This window comes from Zootoca vivipara, chromosome 6, assembly GCF_965207765.1.
Source record: "Zootoca vivipara chromosome 6, rZooViv2.hap1.1, whole genome shotgun sequence".
Classification (NCBI taxonomy): Eukaryota; Metazoa; Chordata; class Lepidosauria; order Squamata; family Lacertidae; genus Zootoca; species Zootoca vivipara.
Genome location: NC_142589.1, coordinates 39,890,916 through 39,917,232, shown reverse-complemented (window position 1 = coordinate 39,917,232; position 26,317 = coordinate 39,890,916). Strand labels below are relative to the sequence as shown.

General features: G+C 40.1%; 1 protein-coding gene across 8 annotated transcripts in view; it reads left to right on the top strand.

The window, feature by feature from the left end:
• Nucleotides 1-26,317, top strand: part of NFAT5 (nuclear factor of activated T cells 5) — a 70,645-nt gene that overhangs the window by 33,970 nt on the left and 10,358 nt on the right. For 3 of the 8 annotated variants that reach the window (XM_035117788.3, XM_035117794.3, XM_035117787.3), the window contains exons 3-11: nucleotides 9,108-9,672; nucleotides 14,643-14,835; nucleotides 16,159-16,349; nucleotides 18,671-18,843; nucleotides 19,866-20,000; nucleotides 20,195-20,247; nucleotides 22,621-22,753; nucleotides 23,147-23,224; nucleotides 25,259-25,404. In XM_035117788.3, coding sequence (XP_034973679.2) covers nucleotides 9,108-9,672; nucleotides 14,643-14,835; nucleotides 16,159-16,349; nucleotides 18,671-18,843; nucleotides 19,866-20,000; nucleotides 20,195-20,247; nucleotides 22,621-22,753; nucleotides 23,147-23,224; nucleotides 25,259-25,404 — 1,667 coding nt within the window. Of the gene's footprint in view, nucleotides 1-7,637; nucleotides 7,940-8,576; nucleotides 8,639-9,107; nucleotides 9,673-14,642; nucleotides 14,836-16,158; nucleotides 16,350-18,670; nucleotides 18,844-19,865; nucleotides 20,001-20,194; nucleotides 20,248-22,620; nucleotides 22,754-23,146; nucleotides 23,225-25,258; nucleotides 25,405-26,317 lie in introns of those variants that run through there. The other 5 variants (XM_060276011.2, XM_035117793.3, XM_088670998.1 and 2 more) reach the window with 5 other exon arrangements.

Here is a 26,317-nt window from a genome sequence, read left to right as displayed (position 1 = left end):
TCCTTCTCCTCCGACATGGATAAGCTGAAGCCCAGCTGAAACTTTGGGCCAGAGCATTCATGTGGCTCTGCTCCTTTTCCACAGGCAAGGCAAAAGGCACAAAAAGAATATATTGTAGTCATTGGCTAGTTGTCACAGGGGATGCGTTGCGACTACTCTAGAGTAACGACTCTCCAGACCTTTGCCTTTTCATGCTTTTTTAAAGTGCAGGTTATTTACAGTGCTAGAGCTATACAGGACACATGCTCTCAGTCGGACCCAGAACCCTGGAATGGCGCGTTTCGCGTCTTCTTCCAACATAAGAGTCTGGGCACCCCAAATCTCCTCCCTCGCTTCCTCCTGCGTAATTCCGGAACTGGAGGGAAAAAGGGTCTCCTTTCCATGTTTTCCTTCTCCCCCTCTTCCCCCCTCTCTCTTCCTCTCCCTCGTGCAGCAGAGGCTCTGCTATCCTGCCAGAGCCCCGTCTCCTCTCTCCTCCTTCCTCACTGGACTCTTCCCCCTCCCCGCTGGCGCCGCTGCTGGTGGAGGAACTGCTCCTCAGGATGGGGGGGGGCTCTCTGTACTCTTTCCCCCTCACACTAGTAGTTGAGTTTTAGGAGGACCTAGCATTGGAAAACTCTGGAATTCTCGGTGGTCTTCACTAGTCTTTCATTAGAAAGCATTTATCATGGAGGGGCTAATTCTTCCCAGGAGTTCTTCCCATTTCAGAGTGTGGGCCACATACCCCTTCCCTATACATACTCCTTCCTTTGAAGAAGCAGGTTGACTTGGTTTTTATAGCTGGGTGTACTAAGCTGCCCCAAAACTGGATGCAGAGGTCATTCTGCTTGACCCTGAACCATGCCAGAGTTCTTTAAGATGTTACTTGTAGATGAAGAGGGGAACATAAATCAGCCACCACAATTCAAGGTATTGTGCTCTCTGTACAGAGCTGTTGTACCTGGCCTTCCCTTCTGCAGAAATAATCATAGAATTGTAGAGTTGGAAGGGACCACAAGGGTCACCTAGTCCAACCTCCTGCAGTGCAAGAATCTTTTGCCCAACGTGGAGCTTGAACCCACAACCCTAAGATTAGGAGTCTCGTGCTCCACCGACTGAACCATCCCAGTTTTCAAAGGGCAATCTAGCTAGGGACATTGGGAAGATTGGAGTTATGGTTGTGGGGTTGTGGAGAGGTTTATGAGATTGAAATCACTTATAAAATGGGTCAAAGCATCACTTTCACTCATTCTAGTCCTTTCATCAGGCAGATAAGGATAGCTTCCAATCGGCCACATTGTCAAGTGGCTGGGAGGGGAAGGTGACCTTGGACAACCTAGAACTGCAGGAGCCCATTCCTTTTATGTCCGAAAAACAAAACTCCTTATTGTTTTGTGCAAATCTGTTGTATCTACTCTTATTTATCCTGAAAGGGACAGTTTTGTGCTTTTTTATAATCAGCAAGATTCCAAAAGCAACTCTTTTTAAAGCTGGTTGCAGTTTCTTCATGAAGACCCAAGCAAATATTCTGTGTTTTGGCTACATGTAGAGCTCCCTCTCCTTTATTTAAGCTTTCTGACACAGTTGCCATTACTAGTGCCAATGACTAGATTAAGAGGAGAGAGCTGGTAAAAAACATTTTCCTCATTTAAGACTTTACTTCATTTGTTCTCTGCTTCCCTAGCCACAGGGTGACACAGTATCTGGCTGTAAATCAGATTGCCCCAGGTTTTTCTTTCAGTGCTTTGATCTGAGGTTCTGGGACACATAAGCAGGTTACATAAAGATTTTCTGCAGTTAACTTCAGATTTCTGGAGGAACAGGATTGGCTGATATCAGGTATGAGGGCCTGCAGGAACAGACTGCTAGTTCTGCTATTACTGTTTGGCTTCCAATTTTCAAATCAGTCTAAACCATTTTAAAACGGAGTCTTGGTAATTGGTCTTTTAAGAGCACATTTGATTATTTTAACATAAAAGGCGTGTTTCATATTCATCAATCCAAACATGAGGTGGTTTCTTTGTAAATTAACCAGCTATGAATTCTTAATTTTAACATAGGTCTCAGTTTATTTCTGAACTTTCATGATGAACTTTATATAGTTAAGCTGGGAAGAGTTGTCTATCTCTTGAAGGCAGTTACGTCTTGATAACACCTCTGTGTGTGTGTGGAGAGAGTGAGAGAGAGCTTATCCTTTCTGTGCAGCCAGTTTATTTCTAAGTGTCTCTTGCCAGAAGGTGCAAACAGGTCTTTCTTAGCAGGATACTAGCATTTAATGTGAAATGCTGTGTTTGCTAAGTAGGAAGAAGCAGGGCTTCAAGAATGGGTCTGAGAAATGACCTGTCTCAAATCGGTCGCTTTTTCACTCTAACACATATCTGCCAACCTCCCTTTCACAGTTTGATATTAAACTTTATAGCATCACAACAAATGTCTTAAAACAGGGGTCAGCAAACTTTTTCAGCAGGGGGCCGGACTATATTTTGAAAAATAATAATATATGAACGAATTCCTATGCCCCCAAAATAACCCAGAGATGCATTTTAAATAAAAGCACACATTCTACTCATGTAAATACACCAGGCAGGCCCCGCAAACAACCCAGAGATGCATTTTAAATAAAAGGACACATTCAACTCATGTAAAAACATGCTGATTCCGGGACCGTATATGGGCCGGATCTGGCCCCTGGGTCTTAATTTGCCTACCCCTGTCTTAAAAACACCATGCACATCTCTCTTGAATGAGGTGCCATGACTTTCAGAAGGTGGAGAAAGGTTAAGTGCCTTGTTTTTAATCATTTTGATTTGCCTGAAGGTAAAAAAATATATGCAACAATAAGTGCTCCTTTAATTTACTTTTACCATTGGTGTAGTCTAAGTCGGTACCATTTTTTTTGGCAAGGAATGCACTTTTAAACTAGAAAAATTAGCTTCTGTCTTATTAGGAGCAAGTAGTTGCTCAGAAATGGAGAATAAAAACACATCTTAGGTCATTTTGACTATATTCCATAATAGCAAAGGGTTCATTTGTCTTCTGTAGCTTCTCTTTATAAAGCTTTGATCTTATACTTTCTCTTTTGACATGGTTAACGTGACAGGCTTTATTTGCATGATAATGTGCATTATACCTCAGAGTACAATATAATTCTGAGGAAGTTTCAAATTCATGTAGCTTAAAACTGGCAAGATTCTACATATCAGTGGAAAGAGCTGGAGATAAATCACATTTTTTTTAAAGCTAGTGATTTATGTTGTGTGTGTATCTGGCAAAAAGGGGCCTTGAAGGGATTCTTATCTGTCTTCTAAAGGCAGGTTATGTTGTTTGACATTGTGCTGCATGATCTAACTATACAGTATCAATAGTTTTAGACACACACTGGCACACATATGACCCAGAGAGGCATAGCAGAGTTCATTGTCTAGTTAGCTTTATGAGACTTTGGTGGCTGCTTTAGGGATGGTTTCCTCATCTGCGTGAATTGCTGTGCAATTTAAGCTTAGTCATGTTCTTCACAATAAACTGCACAAGGACCCTTGCTACATACATTATACCTGCTTTCTTCTTTGCACTAAATCCAGTAAAAGTAAATATGTGGTTTGCCAGTGCCTACCTCTTTTTATCCAGTTAAAACTCTTCTCTCTCTTCTCCTCATAGAATCATAGAATTGTAGAGTTGGAAGGGACCACAAGGGTCATCTGGTCCAACCTGCTGCAATGCAGGAATCTTTTGCCTGATAGATTTGGGGTGAGTTTGTTAGCTGTCAGTCTATGTTTCCACTCAGCAGTAGTTGCAGGGTTTTGCTTATGCTTATGGTAAGAACACTTGTGAGATTATCATGTGTCCCTTACCAGCTTCATAGAATGATGACTAGTGTGAAAAATTTACCAAACTAATTAATGCATATTGTAAAGATTGGACCAGAAAGGACAGTCATCTCCTTTCTGGAGAAATGTTAAGTTTATTGATCAAGACAATGCAGCACTTTCTTGTCTCTGGAGAGGAATACAGGGCAGGGATAAATAAGTATGAGGGCCCTGAATTCATGCTTGCTGGTTGATTGCATCTGATTTTCGCTCTTGAGTGGCAGACCACCTAGTCTAAATTGGTGAACATGAATCACCCAACAAAAGTTCCAGGTAAGAAATAACCACTTGTGCATCTGTAAATATGAGTGTCAAATGATGGATTTCCCGTCTGTCAAAGCAGACTGAAGCCTGTTTTTAATTGTGTTAAATAATACTTGTTTTGGCATGTGAATTTAATGGGGAATTTAAAATTGTTTGGGGTTTAATGTAAGTAACCAACCTACTTTGAATCTGCCTTGAACTTTTAAAGTAAATTGGATTGCTTTTATGATATTTGCTGGGATGCTAGCTGTTTTCTCTATTAATACACTTAACTTGCATTCTAGCTCCGCCATTCAGAGACAGGCATCGTGTGGTGGGTTGTGTGACAGTGTCTGTCAATAGTGAAGACAAATAGTACCAGAGACACTTAACCCATCCAATCTCACCCAGGGTATAGGTCGGTCTTGTTTTCAGACTTCTTCATAAGTCTTTCCTTTCTTTTTCTTTTTCTTTTGTTATAAATAGTGGATTGACTGAAGTTAAACTCTTAATAAAGTTTTTGATTTTACATCAATAAATGAAGCTGAAGAAAAGTAAGCAGCCAAAGTTGACACAGAAGGTGTCGGAAGCAGGTTTGCAGCCACTTTGTCCCGGTTCATACTTCTGCCTTTGACAACACAAGGGCTCGTGTCCTTCTGTCTTTACTCCAAAACTGTCGCTCTGAATTCACTGGTCCTGCAAAATTAACCCACAGAAAGATTTGAGCAATATTGGAAGTGGAGACTGCCGAGAATAGAAAATGCAAGGTTCATAAATGACACTTCTGTAGGGATAGGCTCTGGGGATTGAGTCTATCAAAATGCCAAGGGTTCACCCTGTGTTGTTGAATGCTTATTGTTTTCATTCTGTTTTCTGAACATCAAATAGCATGGCAAGTGTGCCAGTTTATGGAAAGCAGTGAGTTCTTCCACCAGCTGCTTGTGCATAATAGTGGTTCATATACAGGTGGCATCCCAAGCCTTAGCTTTTGATCTCTCATGTTCTCCACTTTGGAAGGTGACTTTGCATTGCAGGGTAGCTTGCCTGTTAGTTTTCTCATCACTTGAACTGATGTTTGGTCTTCTTGAAAAGCCTTGTAGCTCTGAAGGGCTTATGTTAAGAGAAATACCTCAGGGCAAGAAATGGCTTCCTTTAAGCTCTGCCTAAAGATAGCAAATCTCTCTGAAACTAGCAGTGAGCTGATGGAGGACAGAGAATTTTAAATGGGCTTAAAATCTTAGAGTCTTAGTCTCCCAAGGTTGTATAAAGCTATCGTAGCTTTAGCTAGTAACCCAAGCTGCCCATAACCTCTTTGATTCTCAGCTCCTAAATCTTATTCTGAGGAGTGGCTTAAAAAAACTGCCTCAGTGCCATAAAAACAAAATGCTTATTTAGGTTAAAAGCTACTAGTACCTGGAAAGCAAAGGGTTTTTGCAAACTGACATGAGCTGTCACTTGTAGCATAGAGCAGGGGTGGCCATTACTTTGCAATGCACTGCACAGGCTTGCTTTGAGTCGTTTTGTTTCTAAGACAGAACTGAAGCAGATGCCAATAAGGGTGCAGGAGCTTGTTGTTCTTTCTTGAACTACGTCTTTTATTTCATCTTTGACTATTGATGGTATTGAAGCTCAAAGGGCTTTTAACTTCCAGTGTGATCTGTCCTATTTGGATCTTGGATGAATTAATTATAAAATGACTTGCACAGATACTGTGTATTGTAGTTTTTGTTGCCATGCCTCTGGAGACTGTCATAAAACATTCTTGGCATGTGATTGTAATTCTAAAATGGCTTTAAAATGTAACTGAAACTGAACCTTGTTAGACTGTAATCTTGTATTTAAAAAAATGCAGTAAAAATATCCAACCCTCCCCAAACATCGAGTTTGTGCTTATTGAGCTGTGTCTCTTGGGTCCTAGAGAGTAAATTCTATTCTAGACGTAAAAGGAAAATCCTTAAAGTGGGATGACTGTGTTTCTGGGTTAAGGTTGCAAAGTGGGAATATGAGGGGTTACTTTCTGGTGACCACCTTCCTAGAGAAAGCCAATTTCCTTATGTCTTGGACTTGGCTAACTCTTAATGGCTGGCACTCTTATTGCCATGACTTGGGCTCAGTTGAAAGGACATTTTTGTTAATAATAAAAAGGATTTGAGACTGCTTTAGTATGGAGTGATCAGTCAAGGGATTGCCATTACTTTTTCAGATTGAATTTAACACCACATCCAAATTATGTATACACTACCTGAAAAAATAGTATTTATCTCACTGATGTATAATGCATCAATCATTTCCTGAGCCTTTTCAGCTACGAAAGTAAAGAGGTCCATCTGCCTAACTTCAAATGCAATAGAAGGATGTTGGGCCTGGGTTATATTATTAATATTGGTATAAGGTCATATAATTAGTTCTTTTTCATTGGTGTGACTAAATTTGCCTATTTCTTGAAGCTTTAAAGGTTCTAGTTTATAACTTGGCACAGCTGTGATTAAGTAAACTAAACAATTATTTGGTTGCAGTCCACATGACTGATTCACAGGGGTAGCAAAAAAGTAGGGTCCTGGTAGTCTGTGTTTTTCAAATTATCTGCAAAACTATACTAATTGGAGAATTTCCTTTTAAGGAAGTTACTATTTATTTAATACAGGTTTCAAGCTATTTAACTTGGTGCTAATACTTTGCTTGATAAAATTTGCATACCTTGGCTTTCTTGGTAGCATTTTATTTTATATGAATTCCCTCTTCAGGTTGCTGATCCTGCCTGGCATAACTACCACAGTGTGGACTGATGTGAAAGTTCCAAACTCTTCCATTTTAGATAGGAACATGGATACTTTTTTATCCACACTATTCACAGATCAGCATAATGGGCTGGTACAAAACAAACAGCTTAAGTGTGTAAGCTCTCTGCACCTTAAATCAAGGATGAGGCAGCCTCCCAACTAACGCCTGACACTTGTATGATCATCTTTGTTTGGGGAAGAATCCAGAGATGGTCATATTCTGCATGGAGTTTCTTTTCAGGGTGGGGTGCTACTAGAGAGGGGGAAAGGATTGTCTGCAGCGATGCAAGTTTAGAGCATTCTTCCTGCATGTTTTACAGTGCATGCAGTACATCTGATATATGCTAGCCGCATTTTTGCATTTCTAGGTGGGTGACTGTTTAAAAGCAAATGGAAGTTAGTGCTATTTTAACAAAAGCTAGCTAAAAAAATAATGTCCCATAGCAAACTTTTTCAACTCAAAGTGGCTGCAAATCAGCAATTATATATAGTCACTGAAATTAGCAAACTTTACATCTTTCTAAGGAAAGCATTGCATTAATGCATGATACAAAAAGGACTTGGAAAATGTTTTTTTTAATTAAAATGCAGTTCTGAGTGACTGAAACTTCCAATTCAGCCACTGCATTTGCCAGGGAACAAGCTGGAAAATGGAACTGGTATCTTTCAGTGGCTCCAGATTATTCCAGAGACTGGCTGGAGATGGGGTGGGAGTAGTTCTAAGGGAAGAGTGTATTGTTACCTGACCAATAGATTCACATCTGAAACCTTCATAACTAAAACTAAACAGAAGATTGATCTGTTTTGCTTTTAGTCTATATTTCTTGGGCTTCTTAATGCAATACTAACATTTTCACTAGGTCAGTGTGTCAGTTTATGTTTTTTCTGTACCTTAAGTATATTATTGCATATTGAATGCATTTAAAAGAAAAGGAACCTGCAACAATCTTAATTCCTTTTTCTGACCCTTTCAGTTTATACGCAGAAATTCTGTTCATTGAGTCATCAGAAGCCACCTTCCTTTTTATAGTTAACAGAAGTTTTACCAATCTTGTTTGCTCCCTTCAGCAGGTAGTGCTATCAATTTAATACAACTATTTATTTAGCTAATTATTCTGGAATAGGGAGATGTCTTAAGATGGTGGGTCATTTTTTATTTAGTAGCATTCTCAGATACATGCAGAGAGTTGCAGCCCACAATCTCCTTAGCTCAGAGCAATTACTTTGAATTCAGGACACTGTTGAGGAGTGAAGGCTTTGTGGGCAGTTAAATATATTTTATCTATGCATTCTTCTTGCCTAACCTGCTTTTAAGAAGCCCTAGTCGCAAACAGATATCTAATTATTAGGCCAGAACCTACCCTGGTAGTTATTTAGCCATCAACCCCAATAATGTTCCTTTTGCTGAGAAATGGGCTGCTACTTATGCCATCAGTAATTCTGGGTGGCTTTAATTCATTTTATATTTTTATGGATTTGAACTAACACATAAGGAGGTGACTTGATCATGCCTCTTCCATTTTCTTACCAGCATGCTCTGATTTCAAATCTCAGCTGATTAATTTTTTTAAAGCCATAAATGGTGATTGGTACCAGTTCCATTTTGTTGCAGTTAAGTTATTTTTGTATTTCATTTCTCATTTAATAGTTAATATCTGGAATAATGAGCAGCTCTCTTCTCATTTATTTTTTCATATTTTTATTCCAGGATTTGCCTCTGAAGCAGGGAGTGTCTGCATTAAAAATGACCTGTAGTTCTCTGCTTCATAGGTTAGAAACTTATTTTAATACTTTGTGGCTAAGCACAGTCCCACCTTTTTCAAAAATTTCAGATGCTGGTTGATTGGCATGGAATGTGGCCTAAAAGCATTGACACATGTCTTGCATTGGGCTTCCTATCATTTTAGATAAAATGGCTTAAACTCATAGTCCAGCTGAGGCAATAAAAGCGCCCTTGTTTGCTTGCAGCCTTTTTATGACTTAAAGAAAATTTAAAGAAAAAAAGTCTGATTGCCACATGCACAAAAATGGAAGTATCATTTGGACACTTTTCAGAATACTTCTGTGTTGCTTAAGCCTTATATCACTTGAAGTGTTTAAATTCAAAAACAAGCCAAATTCCAAAACATTCATTTGGGGGAAAAATCAGTTCACTAATCACATTACTTCAAAGGGACTGCTATAGCCAGCACGGTTGGGATCATGTACCCTGTATTTACTTCTGAATTGTACACCGCAGATGCTTCTTCAGCTCCCTCCTCTTCCTCCATGGGCGGTGCTTGCAGCTCCTTTACCACCTCTTCCAGTCCCACCATTTACTCTACCTCAGTCACTGACAGCAAAGCTATGCAAGTGGAGAGCTGCTCCTCAGCCATGGGGGTAAGTAACCGAGGGGTAAGTGACAAGCAGTTAACCAATAACACAGCCCAGCAGCAACAACAACAGTCCACACCGAAGAGGCACACAGTCCTGTACATCACACCACCACCGGAGGACTTGCTGGACAACAGCCGGATGTCCTGCCAGGATGAGGGGTGCGGATTGGAATCTGAGCAAAGCTGCAGTATGTGGATGGAGGATTCCCCCTCCAACTTCAGTAACATGAGCACCAGTTCCTACAATGATAACACTGAGGTGCCACGTAAATCACGTAAACGAAATCCAAAGCAGAGACCGGGGATCAAACGGCGAGATTGTGAAGAGTCAACCATGGATATCTTTGATGCTGACAGTGCCAAAGCGCCTCATTATGTCCTTTCTCAGCTCAGCACGGACAGCAAAAGCAACTCGAAAGCAGGAAATGGGTTGGTATCTGCCTTTAAGTTCTATCAACATATGTTTAAAAACAAGCTAAAAGCATTACCTTGACTTTTCCCTAGTGTTCAGCTCAGGTTCACACTGAGAAATACAGGAGAGGTGATAATCTGGAACTAAGTTCAATGGTTTCTCATGCTAAAATGCAAGGTTTACATATGAATATATATTCTAGTCTGATTTAGCAACTATTGAACTAATCTGTCCTGGAACTGTTGTCTAGCTCTTCCCTGTGGAAACTGATTAGTGAATAGGAAGCTTTTTAATAAAAGCATGTTAAAAATGTAATCCCTGAAGCTGAGATCGGCTCCTCCATGTCTTCCTCAACAGTACCATACAAAGCTATTTATAAGGGATCTGCACTTCACCTACTTCTGTTTCACTCTCTCCACCAATTAAAGACAGCTGATTTTGATCTTATTATATTAACACTTACTAAAATGTTAAAATATTCTGAACCAAATTCGTGTTCCATGTCACTTCAGTTATGTATTTGATTTTTCAGAAATAAATCTCTAATCCTGTTTTGCTGTGTGCTTCTCGGTTGTGTGTGTGTGTGTGTGTGTGTGTGTGTGTTGCTGTTGTTGTTGTTGTTGTTGTTGTTGTTGTTGTTGTTGTCTGTAGTCATGCCTGGGTGGTGGTTTCTCATCTTTTCCACTTCACACTTTTCACTTAATTGCATCTCAATTTAGAAATAGTGGCTTCGATCCAAAGGTCCTGCTGCATGAGCAGAATACAATTCCACTCATAAGGTTGTGTGTGTCACTATTTCTCTCCATCTGCAATCTCAGTGTCAGTTTAAAACAGGCTACAGAAGGATAGGGTACCTTCAGAGTAGAGAGGTGAGGGCAGTTGTCTGAAGAAACACACACACACACACACACACACACACACACACACACACACACACACTGCTCATACAGGGGACTATTGGGATCCAAGTGATTGCCCACTGGTTTCCAGTACTGTTTATTTTTGTAGCTCATAATCCGAGAGGACAGACATAAAGTAAAATGTTTTATGCTTGTCTTGCAAATTTCAAAATTGGCAAGCATTGCCAGAATTCATTCAAACTAAAATAGATACAGTGAAGGTTTTCTTAAAGTGGTGAGTTCTTCAATGAAGTAAGTTCAGTTTCTTGAGATTAACAGTGTAATCCTATGTGTGTCTACTTGGAAGTAAGCCCCATTGGGTTTGTTTTTGGCTTACTGATTGTGGTTTGTTGGAGTGGAACAAACCATGCTCCCTGCTTTGGAAGCAATGCAAAGTGAGGAGGAATTGGTGTTTGTTTCCTTGGCTCATAAGCAGAGAGAAGCTAAACAGGCCTTTTTAGGTGTGATCATGGTTAACCAATAACCATGGTTTACTCTGTTGTGCAAGAAGGGCTGGTGATTTGCTCAAGGACTACTCATTGAGCTTCATGGCTAAACAGGTTTGAACCTCAATATAGTTTTCTTTCAACAAGGTTGTACATGGAAGAGTACTGCAGCTAGCCAGTAGTATTTATAATAATAATAGTAATAGAAATTATTGTTTTTAATTTATTATTATTCAAGACACATATCTGGAGTCATCCTGAATAGCTCAGTGCAAATGTTGCCATCACAAAAGGCAAAGTACTATGATGAAAACAACTGTGTTTGACTACTAGAGGCGTTCTGGGTTTCATAAAATACCTGTCTAACTTACTGGACTTTATATTAACCAGTAGCACCTAAGTAAAGTGTGTATTCACATTTTAGATCCCCGGACATTGATGAGAAATGGGAAGAGAAGGAGTATTTAGCAGAGTCACACTGTGATGGCCCCTTCAGCATATAGAGTTTTGGAGAATTCATAGAAGGCTCTTAAAATGCCACTGTCAGTTTCTCAAGGATGAGAAGGAGAAGTTCTAGTTGTGCAGTTGATTTATGCATACTGCTTATGAATGAGCAGATTTAGGTGGAAATTAACACAGATGCTTGATTACCGTGTTATAGGCCTGCCCTCATTTACTTGAAACTCTCATGAGATTTAAAAGATTTATTTTATCCAGACCTGTCCTCAAATGCAAAAACTGATTAAACATCTTTTTAAAAAGGTTTTCGTACAGCTGCTACTTTGGCTAGACCAGGGGTAGTCAACCTTTTTATACCTACCGCCCACTAACACATCTTCCTTGATGGTAAAATTTCCTTACCGCTCACCAGTGCTCAATGGAAGGAGGATTCAGCTTGTGCCATAGAACCCCCTACCGCCCACCTAGAATCCTGAAATGCCCACTAGTGGGCGGTAGGGACCAGGTTGATGACCCCTGAACTAGACATAGAATATATCTTACCTGCCAAGTGCCACTGAGAGAGTTTTTCATGCTTAGATTCTATTCCATTTGTACATAAAGTTTGTTACGTAGCAGTGTTCCACGCTGTGCATGAAGCCTGGAGAGAAGTCCTATACGTAATAGGGTTGCCAGGAAGTTGCCCCGAGAGTTGTTGGGTTGTGTTTTGTTTTTAGACAAACCCCAAAGTTGTTGAGCTTTTCCTTTTCTTTTTTTACAAAAACACAAAAGAACCCACAATTTTTCAATTGAGGTAGAACACTTATCAGCATTAAATACATTTTTACATTTTTTCCCCAGGGCCTTTTGGTAGCAGGAGCACAGTGGTCGATGCAGGTTTTATGGCATTCCAGACCAGTACAGCAGACATTTCAAGCAGTGTTTTCTATGAAGCTTTACTAACAAAGCTTAAAGTACTAAAGTACTAAGTACTAAAAGATCCGTAGTGCTGGAAATAGCCATGAAACTCCTGTGTTGATAATGGCTGCTCTTGAATGATTTTCCAGGCCTTCGTGGGCTGAGATACTGAGGTCCTGATGTAGACCCATTCTACCTTGCTCAATGCTGTATTATGAGAACTGGCTTAGGGCTGCCTATGCCCCTGGTTTGATGTTATAGTGCACATGCTGGTGTTCAAGAAAGAAGACAAGTACTTTTTGGTTCACAGAGGACAAGCTTAAAATATACGTAGGCACTCAGATCTGCAGAGCCCACAATTCATTCCCATTCTCCCTGTGAGCCAGTGAGGACTTGTACAAACAGAAGCCCACTTCAGGGATAGCAGTAGAAATTGGAGTTCTTGGTAAAGTCCAGAAATAAACAGTAAATTGCAAGAACTCGGGCCAGAAGAAAAATGGATTTCAAATATATCTTCACAAGGTTTTTGTTTGTGTGATGAAGAGTTCAAATAGGAATCAATCCCAGTATAGTAGGCAAATAAAAATAAATTCCAGTAAAAAATCAAGACAAGGCCCTGTTTCAACAATTCTTTGTCAGCAAAGATTCACAGGTCAGAGTGTACCAAGTCTGCTTGCCTCGGTACAAACAGACTTGGTACACTCTGACCTGTGAATCTTTGCTGACAAAGAATTGTCAAAACAGGGCCTTGTCCTGATTTTTTACTGGAATTTATTTTTATTTGCCTACTATACTGGGATTGATTCCTATTTGAACTCTTCATCACACAAATAAAACCTTGTGAAGATATATTTGAAATCCATTTTTCTTCTGGCCCGAGTTCTTGCAATTTACTGTTCACTTCAGGGATAGGGCATGTTGAAACAGCATTCCTAATAATCTTGAAGCTAGGGATGTCCGAAATGCAGTGCCCTTTGGGGGCCTTCTTCAAATTGGTTTCATTTATGGAACTGACCATTCAATGCAGTTTCTAAACAATGTTGCTGGTTAGAGGCTGAGCCGTGTTGCATGGAGCAGACTCAGCAGCTTAAAGAGATGGTTCTAAAAGAAATAAATCAGACTGATCCGTCACTATATAGTGTCTGTAAACTTGAACTGCTGCAAGGTCAGGAGCAAAGCCAGCCTTTCCTTTTACCACTGAAATATTTCTCTTCACCTTGGATGCTACACAGAATGTACATTAGCAACAGCTAGATGCTGTTCTGTCTAATCTACTTCTGAAAAGGGCAGAGGCCCCTTTCTTTGTGTTGCAAAATAGAAAAATGTTTAATCAGGTCAGTCCATGAGTGATTCCTACTGCTAAATCTGCATCACTGTAATAAAACATTTAATGTTTTCAGCCTGGCGAAGATTGATGTACAGTGTTTTATTGTTTTAATAATTGCATTTATGCTACAGGGGGAAATGTAGGCACAATCCTATTTTAAGTGCCATTGATTTCACTGGGAGAGTTACATATGCTCTCTCTTTAATTTGGTGGAAAGTTTCAAGTGCTGCTGGATTGGGCCACTTGTATATAAGAAAAAAACTAATGAACAGTGAAGCAGTTGTAATCTCAGGACACAAATAAGTAGCATCCAGCAGCCATGTGGTCTGGGATATGGCCTGGATGTCCAGAATATAAATAGTTTTATCACAATCAATATAGTCATTAAAGGAATATTGTGTTTTAATAGTCCTAAAATGGATTTATTGGCCTAAATATATCCATTTCAAAATTCATGTTTCACTTAAAGGATGCAGGATTTTGCATATACAATGTGAGGTCTGCTCAGCTCTATGCATTTAATTACATAGTGTAGGGATTTACAGTGACCACTGTTCAAAATGGTTATAATTAGTGAGGAAAGCATTATGAACAGTTTTAAGATGGCTGCCATCTCATGCCAACTGACTAGATTTATACAGTACAGTACAGGTATTTTTGCTTAAATAGCACTGTGCCTTTTTCTTACATTCTTACATAAAACAAAGATTAAAAGGGCTTAAGTTTCAGGCTATGTGGTTTAGTTACTGAATTTCTGTTGTGAGTACGGTACATGAAACCACACACCCCATTCTACATTTCTTCCCAGTTTGCAGTCTTGCGTTGTGATTTTATATTGGTAGATTTAAGTATGGCCCAGTTCTGTGTTCTTTTCTCTTCCCCCTCCCCACCCCAGTTGTGCTTGTTTTTTAAAGAAAGCCTCTGGTAACTGAAATCACTGGTCTGCTTTAACTCTGTAGAACATCAGAAACCCCAAAAACAACTGGAGGCAAGAAGAGTCCTATGTTATGTGGTCAGTATCCTGGTAAAAGTGAAGGCAAGGAGCTGAAGATAATGGTGCAGCCAGAGACACAGCACAGAGCTCGCTACCTAACTGAGGGCAGTCGGGGCTCGGTGAAAGACAGAACACAACAAGGATTCCCCACTGTAAAGGTAGGCCAGTTTTTGGGGTGGGCCAATTCAAGAGTGTGCTGCCATTTATGGAAAGTGAAAATCCAGTTCTTCAGCCCCAGCCAAACCTGACTCAGCCCAAAAGACAAACGTACTATGTCCTCCAGGACTTCATGGGTTTCCTGCAGTGACAAACTGTTGCCAGTGCCCTGGTGTGTTTTTCAGTATTGATGTTGTCATTCTAAGTTTTAAATTGCACTAATTTAGAATCTGTGTATATAGTTCCATATTTCTCAGGGATGGGGCTTTTTTGTTGTTTGGAGAGTAGAGGTCTGGATGTTTCCTAGTTTAGTACAGAGCAGCCTTTCTTGTTGAGTGGAGGATGTGTAAATATAGACCAATAGCTGCTCTCAGCAATTAACGGTGAAATGAATGCACAGAGCACTGTCTGTGGGGCTGTTCATCAGAAACTAGGCAAGCTGTGATGTAGTGCATCAGAAAAAGGTGTGAGGAAGCCCTCAACGACTGTGCTAAAACTGAATGGGGCTCTGTGCCTACAATAGCTTTCTAACTTTTAGCCTGGAGTGTGGACAGACTTCTGGGAGATCGACGTTTAGCCCCACAGTGCACCAAGGAATTACAACATGCTACTAATCTAGCTGGTGGGGAAATCATTGCTCTCTGTTTTGCTCATGTTGCCCTTGAATATTTGTGGATGTTAAACACCTAATAGAACAAAAAATAGCATGGATTATTTGGGGAGAGATATTGCAATCACTTAACTACATCACTTTCTGAGCAAATATAAAGTTTGAAAGATGTATCTTAATAGTGTACAGATTGAATTGCTTTTATATGTTTTTGTGCATGTACAGTTTCTGAAGAATTTATTAATCTAGAAGTGTTTAGGACTGTTTTGTGATGAGGTGTTTCTTTATTTTATAACTACATGTTTAGATTAAAGTCCATTAATTTCTAATAGGCTTTTGAAAATGCCACTGTTTCTGAATGGATACATAATTAAAGTACAAAAAACACACTAGAATAAAGATGAAAGGATTTTAGTTTGGGACTAAATTGCAGATTTGCTGTGTATAAGCAAGGATTCTGATTCCTGTTTGATAGACTCAGGGAAGTATAACTGAGATATTGCATAATTAACTGGAATTAAATTGGTTTAACATAGCCTGCAACAACTGAAGAGTTGAGCTGTTTTGGAAAAGAGAAGACTTTCCGTGCACCACTGGGTTTTAACACTAACTAGTGTTCTGATATTCAAAATACCTTTACATTGTAATATTTGCAAATTATTTGCATTGCCTGTTGTAGTCTATTAACGCTTCACTGCCTGTTTTATGGTTCTAGCTGGAAGGTCACAATGAGGCTGTGACGCTGCAGGTCTTTGTGGGGAATGACTCTGGTCGGGTGAAACCTCATGGGTTCTATCAGGCCTGCAGGGTTACAGGACGAAACACCACACCCTGCAAAGAGGTCGACATAGAGGGTACCACCGTCATTGAGGTGGGCTTGGATCCAAACAACAACATGACCCTGGCGTAAGTCACTGTTTTTCATTGTACTATTTCTGGATCTCTCAGTGATTCTGAGCAGCATATTTCCTACTTTGGATTACCTGACAATTTGAGGTCCCTTTCAGCTCTTTATGATTCTGTATCTACTCAGATCAGGCGTTTTGAATTGCAATAAAAGGCAATAAATCTGGGAACTACTTGAATATACTTAAATTATTTCCTGCACACTGGCCCCAATCTAGAGCTCTTGGGATTTTGGTCTGCACAAAATGCATGTAAGCAGACACTTTTGTGTCACAACGCTATATGCACAGCATTTCAGTGCATGTAACATCCCCTACTGCTGAAGTTAATTGGGCAGCCCCAGTTTGCCTATAAAGCTCTGAATGTGGAGGAGCCTTTCATGTACCAATACAGTGGTACCTCTGGTTACGAACTTAATTCTTTCCGGAGGTCTTTTCTTAACCTGAAACCGTTCTTAATCTGAGGTACCACTTTAGCTAATGGGGCCTCCTGCTGCCACCACACCGCCAGCACGCGATTTCTGCTCTCATCCTGAGGTAAAGTTCTTAACCCAAGGTACTAATTCCAGGTTAGCGGAGTCTATAACCCGAGGTGTTTGTAACCCAAAGTACCACTGTACATCTTAACAGTTGAATTGGACTACTTGCCAGCATGTTGGATGCTAAAAGATAGACAGTTTGCTCCCTCCTTTGCTTAGGCTGACACATTGTATACAATGAAAACTTTTAAGACCATGAATATAAATATAATGTTTATACAGTAAAGCATTTTAGATACAAGAAAATAAGATGAAGAAGAGACTATAAGGCATATTATTCCAAACTCTTTTTTCTTTTTTAAAAACAACAACAAATAACTGATTGGCAAAAGTGACATTGTAGAGACTCTTCTGGAAAATGCAGCTCTCCCCACTTTTCATTGTCTTGTGGGGTGTTTTTCTTTTGACAGCTGTAAGACAAGGTAGGTGGAAGGCAGGACAAAAGTATGCCTCCCCAGTTAACACTGTGAAAGCTGTCAGTGAACTGGTGGCAAGTCTAGGTGAATGAATCAGCTGTGCTCTTGTCAAAATGCTCTTAACTGGGCTGCTATCTGAAACTAGAAGAATTTTGTAAGATGAAGTGCTCTCATAGTGCTGACTCAGTAGCAGTGACTGCTGATGGAATAAACAATGCTGTCTTTCAGTGAGCACAAAGCTATTTGGGTTGCATAATTGGGTTGTCCCGATTCATTGCTCTTCCTTGTCTCCCACCAAATATGATCTGTGAGCTACTGATGCCTCAGCTGAATCTGAAGTGCTACTGCCATCTTCTGCTTTTCTCTAAATATGCTATTTTCCCCTCTGGTATATTTGAATGCATTAGCCAACTCTCTCTGAATATTTAGGATGAATGTATTTTATAGCAAATGTTATGGGGAGGTTGCATTTAGGTGGTTATTTTAGTTTCTGAAAAAAGATATTTTGGAAGTATTTGGCCATAATACGAATTGCTTATTTTGGCCATTGTTGAGGATTCTTGGATCATGGCTCTTGTTTTTATTTGTGCCATTTACATGACAAAGCTTAAACTTATTTCTATTTTCAAACTATTGGACCAGAGAAATTTGTGTATAGGTTTGTTTAAGAACCCACCTGCAGCTGTTCTTTGTTAGAGGCACATTGCATGGAAGCCAAATAAACTTTGCATAAAGCAGCCTCTTTTGGATTTCACACTTCCGTAGTTAAGAAAAATATTTTTATTTTTTTTAAAAAAAATTGTATACCACCCTTCAGCCGAAGATCACAGGGCGGTTCACAGCATAAAAATAGAAATTGAGAACACAAAATACATAATAAAAACAAAAACAAAAAACCAATACCCCCCTTCTCACAACACATTTAAAAGAACATTTTATCTGCCTTGAATAACATGCAAAGTGATTGCTTGCCATCCTCTTAACACACCTAGTAAGCAAGCTGCTGTGTCCCCTTTTAATGGGGGAGGTGGAGAGAGGCTGAAAATGAATTTCCCAAGGCCAGCAAGTGACTGTTTGCCTTAGCAGAGGTATTAGCACAGACACTTCTCCAATTTAAGGCTTGCAGTTTTGACAGTAGCTGTTGCTGCAGAGCTTGGAGGTGAGGGAGCTTTTTGTGGCTGCTTCCATCATCTTTGCAACTGTAGAGGCACATGCAGCTGTAGTGTTTGTATGGGCAACTCTGGCTTGGGGTTAAATACCCATGTTCCTGGAGACCTAGGAAGCTTGCTGTTTTCCATAGCTTGGCAAAACTTATGTGGTCTCTTTGAAAGCAAGTTGGGTAGGTAACTTTAATCTTGTGTTGCTAGGGTGGACTGTGTTGGAATACTGAAACTGAGGAATGCAGATGTTGAAGCTCGAATAGGCATTGCTGGCTCCAAGAAAAAAAGCACTCGGGCCAGGCTAGTGTTCCGTGTTAACATCACTCGGAAGGATGGTTCCATTCTGACCCTGCAGACGCCGTCCTCGCCAATTCTGTGCAGTAAGTTGTAAAGTCAAACTCTGAGGCCCATCTTGCTGGGGCTTTGGGTCGCCTGTTTATTCAGTTGCCCTGCATTTTAGTTTCTGCTTTAATTACAAAATAGAATGAATAAACCAAATAAATTGCCTAGACCTTAAACAAACTTAGCTTTCATATGTGTCTGTGCTGCTAGGAGTCCGCATGCTGCTTTAAATGAAATTTCTTTTTCTGTGTAGGCTTATAGCATATCTAATTGGATCCATCATTGATCTATTTTCAATGTTAACCCAAACTTGGGTGTAGGGGATCTGGCCTACATCCAAATTAACAGTGTGCCCTGTCACTCACCAAGAAGTGCACATGGTGGCATATATCACAAGACTTCGGCAAAGAAAAATTACTGTTCCTAGCCTGAGATAGCTTGCTTCTGTGGTTTGAATTATTTGTTGCTGGCTTGAGGCTTAAAACTGCACAGTTGTGTTTAAAATGCCAACTTTTTGCATCTGGGCAAAATGACTAACTTTTGTGTAATATTGATATAGAGCATATTTGTATTTGGAAACTTGCTGAAGACTGTATGTACATGTTCAGCCAATTGTTATGGAACATGTTGTGAGACAAATTTTAAAGCCCCCTAAGATGTTGTATGTGACAGTTGGTTGATTTTTGAAACTCCTTGCACTAGCCCATTTATAAAAGAGAAAACCAGTGCTATTTTACTTCAGTGTTACCTAGGGGGGAAATGCTATGATGAGCACATTCTAGTAGACTACAGTCGTGCCAATTCCTAGGGGAGTTGTGCTTTTCTTTTCTCTGATGAATTAAAAGATGGGCATGTTTTGCTGCACCCAAGCAGAATCTCTGTACGTTCTGCTTTCCTATATGCCATGCAAGCCAAATGACCAGTTCCAGATTGAGACATTGGGGGATGATGCCAACTTTTTGCACGTTGTCAGTTAAACCACTTAGAAGCCCATTTTGGCATTAAGTTGCAGGTGTGGGGGTGTATATAATAAATATCCCTTCTCTTTTTCAATTTGTAGCTCAGCCAGCTGGTGTACCAGAGATTCTAAAGAAAAGCCTGCACAGTTGTTCTGTGAAGGGAGAAGAGGAAGTCTTTTTAATTGGCAAGAACTTTCTGAAGGGAACAAAAGTGATCTTTCAAGAGAATATGTCTGGTGAGAACCATACATACATACTCAAACTGAGAATGGAGGTGAGGGGTGGGGAGACCATTGTGGATGGAGTTGGGCTAACGACTGCCTCTGCAGGTAGCCAAGGAGGTAGGTGGTTCCTGTGACCAGCTTCCCTGACAATGAATAAACTTAGCTGAGCTTGTGCAGTAATTCTACTCTCTTTTGCTTTCAAACAGATGAAAACTCTTGGAAAGGGGAAGCAGAAATTGACATGGAGCTGTTTCATCAGGTACATGCTTTTTAAAAATGCACAGAAAGCCAGATGTAAAATCTTCCTTGTTCATAGTTGGGATACAGTTGTTCATTTATGCCTGAGGAATTAATTGCTAAAGAATTTTTCCTCTTATCGTATATTTGGAAGGAAGGATTTAGAAAGCATATATGAAGTTGAAATATGAGTTCCAAGCTCTTTATGCCCAAGTTAAAAAAAGGTAAATTTGCTACAGAAGCTGCCTTCATGTGGCTTAATTTTTTGTCAAACCATCATATGACCAACAGACTGGATCAAAGTTCATGGACATATATTTTGACATAAATAGTATCTGGCTGGGTCACCTTTTTGTGTGTGTGTACAAATAGTTTGCAAAAAGTTATTTGCTTTTATCCTGTTGCAGTGCTCAGTTGTTATTTCTTCTCTTACTCCCTACTCCTTAAACCTGAGTTGCAAGACTGTGGTACATTTCACATTTTTTCACAACCTAAGCAGTCTCTTCTCTTTCATGTAGTGGTAGCCATTGCAGCCTTTAAGCATAGAGATTATGTGAGTGAGCACTATACTTCTTCTGTTTATTGGGGCAATAGTGACTTCAGTCTTTGTGTCATTTCTTTCTCCACCTCCCACCTCTGCCCTGCTTGTGAGATACAGAACAGCAAAGGTTCCTGTGCAAGCAGCCATTCCTCTTCTAGGTGTGCTGACTCTCATTTTGGAAGTAGGATGATCAAAAATTGGCTTTTGTGCAGCTGCTACCATAAGGACTGCCATAAAAAATGGTTAACTCAGTTCTAGTCTTCTAATGATGGGAATCCAAACTCAAATCTACTGTTGCACTAGGGTTAAATATGTATTATTTATATTTTCCTTCAAGAAATCTTACTGTCACCAAAACATTTTGAATCCATAAAGTTATAATCTTAATATCTTCTCTCCTTTTACAATGCTATTTTATGGATTCAAAATGATTTGGTGATGACCATTTCTTGAATTAATGGAGGATAAGCCTATCAATGGGTACTACCTATGATGGCTGTTTACTTCTTCCACTATCAGAGGTAGTATGCCTCTTGACTACCAGTTGCTGGAGAAGGTGGCTGGTGAGAGTACTGTTTATTTTATTTAGTTAGAAAATTTACAAATTGCTTGATCAAAGTTTTTTCCAGGTGGTATACAAATAAAATTATATATAAAGCATGGTTAATATCGACAAACCAAAAAAAAACAAATATACATAATACCATCATTAATTAAAAACAAAGATAAAATTGTTGAAACTTTTTTAAAAAAATATTGGTAACCATATAACATGTCTGTTGTGTTCATGCCCTGCTTCCCATGGAGGCATCTGATTGGCCACTGTGAGAACAGGCTGCTGGACTAGTTGGGTCAATGTCTGATCCAGCAAGGTGGTGATTATGTTTTTAAGAATCTAGGGTAAATACAGTTGACAGTGGAAAAATACCTAGACCTTTCTCAACCTTGGGTCCCCAGATGTTGTTTGACTACAACTCTCACCATCCCTAGCTATCAGGACCAAACAGTCCAAGTTACTATTAATTATTTCTATAAGATTTTGTGATGATAACATACCCAAATAAAGATATCATTACTTTTCTGTTTTGCATACATGTCATATGCTATTTACTACTTAAAAACAGAAATATAAGTTCCCAATATTTCTGGCTATGATTTAATTTGATAACCTACTGTTATCATGGATCTTAAATTGAGCTTAGGTTTTTGTTGGGTGAGGAAATTATTTCAGATTTAGTCATAAATAATGCAGATAAACTGATGGGTATTATGTCTGCCTCCCCATCCCCAGCATAGTTATCTATAGAATTTCATATCACAAGATGTGGTAATGGCTGTCAACTTTGACAGATTTAAAAGGAGGCTATACAAATTAATGGAGAATAAGGTTACTGGTGCTACATCCTACCTCTGGTCTGCTTCTGGATACTACTAGTTGCTGCGGAACCTCAAAACCACCTCCCTGTATTTTTTTCATTGCTGCCACTGCACAACCTAAGTCCCTGACTGGCATTTTGGTGGATGAGCTGGTGGAAGAGCAGTGGAAGCTATAGCAAAGCAAAACAAGGAAACAGTGAGCTGCTGCTTATGTGCAGGTTTTTTTAAATTAAGAAAATTGTAGTAGCAGAGATAGGAAGATTATGCTGAGTAAGACTTTTCTCCTGTGTGCTCTCAGCACTGATAGGTATGTTAAAGAGATTCAGCTTTACAGTTAGTAGCTGGGTAGATTTCTCAGCAGATCCTTGGTGCCTCCAATCCAATCTTTACTTCTTATGATTAGGTCTTGTAGTGTTAGTCTGTGAAGATATAAGTTGGTAAGGTGTCTGCTCTAACAAACTTCTTTTTTGGATTCAGAATCATCTAATTGTGAAGGTGCCACCATATCACGACCAGCAAATAACTGCCCCGGTTTCTGTGGGGATCTATGTGGTGACCAATGCCGGAAGATCACATGACATACAGCAATTTACTTACACTCCTGATACATGTATGTTGAAAATGATGAAGCTGTAGAGATGGCCATTGGCAAATTCTTCTGCACAGTTTTTCTTGTATTTTAATTGTTATATCTTTGGAAGAGGCTGAGGAAGAAAGCAAGACTGTTGGGTGGGCGACACCTCTTGCACTACTTGACCTGATAGCTGCACACCAGGGACTTGTTCTCATTCTTTGAAGAGAGCCTCTCTCCGAAGTTTAAAGGGTTTATGGGAGGAAGATGAGTTTGGGGCTACACCGTATTACAAAGACCTGAGTTAAGGTCTCCCCGCCACTGCACACATGAAAATAAAGATGAACTTTTTAAAAATGTACCTTTCACCTTACAGGGAAAACTTTGCTTTACATCTGTTCTGAAAGTCAGCAGTGTCTTTTGCATTTGCAGCTGGTACTCTGAATGTGAATGTGAAGCAGGAAATACCCAGTCCAACCCAGCCTTGCTCTTTTGATGATGCTATCAAAGGTATCTAATTCTTAGCAGTGGTATTATTCTCTTTGAGTTCTAACTTACACCAATTTTTTGCAGACCTTTCAGAGAGATTTTCATAAAAGCTTTATTGTGATCACAGATTAAGAGTGTAGTCCTTTGCATGTCAACTCAGAAGTAAATCGCTTTGAGCTCAGTGGGACTTATTCTTAAGTAAGTGGGCATACGATTGCAGCCTAAGACTCCTGGTTACAGAGACAGTGGTATATGCTGGAGCTTTAATATTGCAATTACTCTAGTACAGTCTTGCTGCTTCTAATACATACGAATTCCACAAGTGGTTAAAAGTCCTGACTAAACATGAAGTTAGTGCAGATAACTTGCTAAACTGTTTCATGACAATGTTGACATAAGAGTTGTATTGCTAATGCAAAGCTCACCACTCAAATAAAAATAAAGAATAAATTATTCATAGTACTTGCTTTGCAGTTGTCTTTACTGCTCTGTACTATAGTGGCAGGCCCTGTTGGTTTGTGTGCTCTTACTAAGTGAATTGTTTGCTGAAGCTAATTAACGTTTCAGAAGCTGCTCAAGAGCATGCATAAATAGTAAGGTCATGAGTTTGTCAGGCTTCCAGGGCTGCAGCTGGAAAAGATTCAGCATAGCTGTTCTGGAATGTTTCCAACTCACTAGGAACAGGAGATGTTCTCATGCATTCGCTGATTATTTGTTGATTTAGCTCAGCAATGTCTACATTGATTGGCAGCAGTTCTTCAGAGTCACAGACGGGGTTCTTTCCCAGTCCTACCTAGAGATGGTGGGGATTAGACCTGGGACCTGCATGCAGAGCAGCTACCATTATGACACTTCTCCAATCCTGGCTTCAATTTTACATTTGAGTGTTTCCATTTGGCTAGTTGTGTGTATAGGGCACATTTGTTCTTTCTCCAGAACTAATTTATGTATTGATCAGTATAATTGTGTGACTTGGTCTGCATGAAGTGTGTGATGATAAATGTGGCAGTGTTGTACTTACAGTTAGTTCTTCATTATGCTTTGTGTCAAATATTTCATCCAGTTTCCTGTGTGCAGGATTATGTTTTTGATCCCAATTCATCCCTTCTCTTTTCCTTGTATCAGCCTGGAATTCTTGCAGTTAATTACATATGTTTCATCAGTCACAGTGAAATGCTGATGCAATTTGGCTCAAACGAATGTGCTCATGACTTGCAGGCTTGTACAAGTTGTTTGTTGGAATATTTCCATAGAAACCCCTTCTTCAGCTGATAAAAGACACTTGCAAATTACTGCTATTTCCTTCATGCCCTTATTTTACTACTTTCACCTTTACTTACAACCCTTAATATAAGCAAGGAGTTGAACAGTTGGTGTGTTCTGGCAAGAGTTGATGCAGTTTGATAGAACAGAATGAGGGAAACTTGGTGGCTTGCAAATTGATGGAGATCAGGGTGATTTTTCCTGTAATAACAACTTTATGACTCTTCAGAAGATGGGCTGTCGCTCAGTGGTAGACCATTTGATTTGTATACAGATGGTCCCAGTTTCAATCCTTGTCATCTCTAGGTAGCGCTTGGAACGTTTACTGTCTGAAACCCTGGAGAGCCATTGGTAAAGCTAAAATACTGTAGATGGACTAATGGTCTCACTCTAGATAAGGCAACTTCCTAGGTCCCTGTTTGGTAAGCAGAGCTGAAAGCATCAAGATGACTCTTTCCATCAAATTACTCACAAAACAATCTTGTGGCATCTTAAAGATGAACACACTTACTGTGGAATAATGGGCTTGAGATTACTTTGTCAAATGTGAATTGCCACATGGCTTTGTATTTGTTGTAGCATACTAGTATAGTCCTTCTCATATAGGGACTCATTTTACCAGATGTAATGCCCTCTCTGTGGTAGTACTATGTATTCAGATGCTTGTTGGTCTTTACAACCTAATTTCTGGAGAATGGAGGGGTAGCCCTAGCAACCGGTCCTTCTCTTATTCTCAGCCCATGTGGCTATCCTTCAGGACACCAGTAAGACTGTGTTTGTTCTCTGCTGCAGTGAACACCAGTGGCTGTAACCTGGACAAGGTAAATATTCTTCCCAGTGCCTTGATAACGCCACTCAGACCAAACAGTGTGATCAAGAGTGAAGAGGCTGCTCCCATGGCACTTACAGCTGAAAAAAGGGCTCCTCCAGTCTTTAAGGTAAGTGGTGGCATAGAGAGCTGGTGATTGGAGGGGGGGGGGTTGTCCTGCAAAACTTTTATTTGACAAAACTTTTATTAAAAGATCATCTCTACCCGTCAAGTTAATGATCTTTCAGACACCAGCTTTCCTCTTCCCACTGCTATCTGAGCCTAAGAGTGTCTGGATTATCATTTTGCTAAATGCATACCATGCTGAATGCTGAATGGTTGGTAAAACAGCATCTACCACAGCCTTCTTTTGCAGCCTAACTTGTTGCAGCTGAAACAAGATGTGGTATGGGTCTTCTACTGAGTGCTTTACTTTGATGTTGAACCAGTCAATTTCACCCTTTCTGTCAGGGAATTCCCAGAGGGTCTGCGGGAGGAGAGGAAGGTCAGATCGAGTTGGATAGTAGCGAGTCGTCCAATGGGGAGGAAGGAGGGATGGTCAGAAGGATGGAGTGGGGGCTTGGAGATGGTAGCAGAGAGCCCTCGCACAGCCTGCAACAGGAGGTCTCGGAGGAGGAGACGTTGCTTCCGTCGCCCTATCTACACAGAGGGGTCAAGTGCAAAGAACGTAAGAGGAGCTTGGGGGTCTCCAAGTTCTTATGCTGGGGGAGGAGCAGGAAGGGGGCACTCCCAGATTCTGGAAGTGACTGAGATGGACGTGTTTTAGTTAGCTCTGCACTGTAGAATCATAGAACTATAGACTTGGAAGAAACCACAAGGGCCATCCAGTCCAACGCCCTGTCAAGCAGGAAACACCATCAAAGCATTCCTGACATATGGCCGTCAAGCCTCCGCTTAAAGACCTCCAAAGAAGGAGACTCCACCACACTCCTTGGCAGCAAATTCCACTGCCGAACAGCTCTTACTGTCAGGAAGTTCTTCCTAATGTTTGGGTGGAATCTTCTTTCTTGTAGTTTGAATCC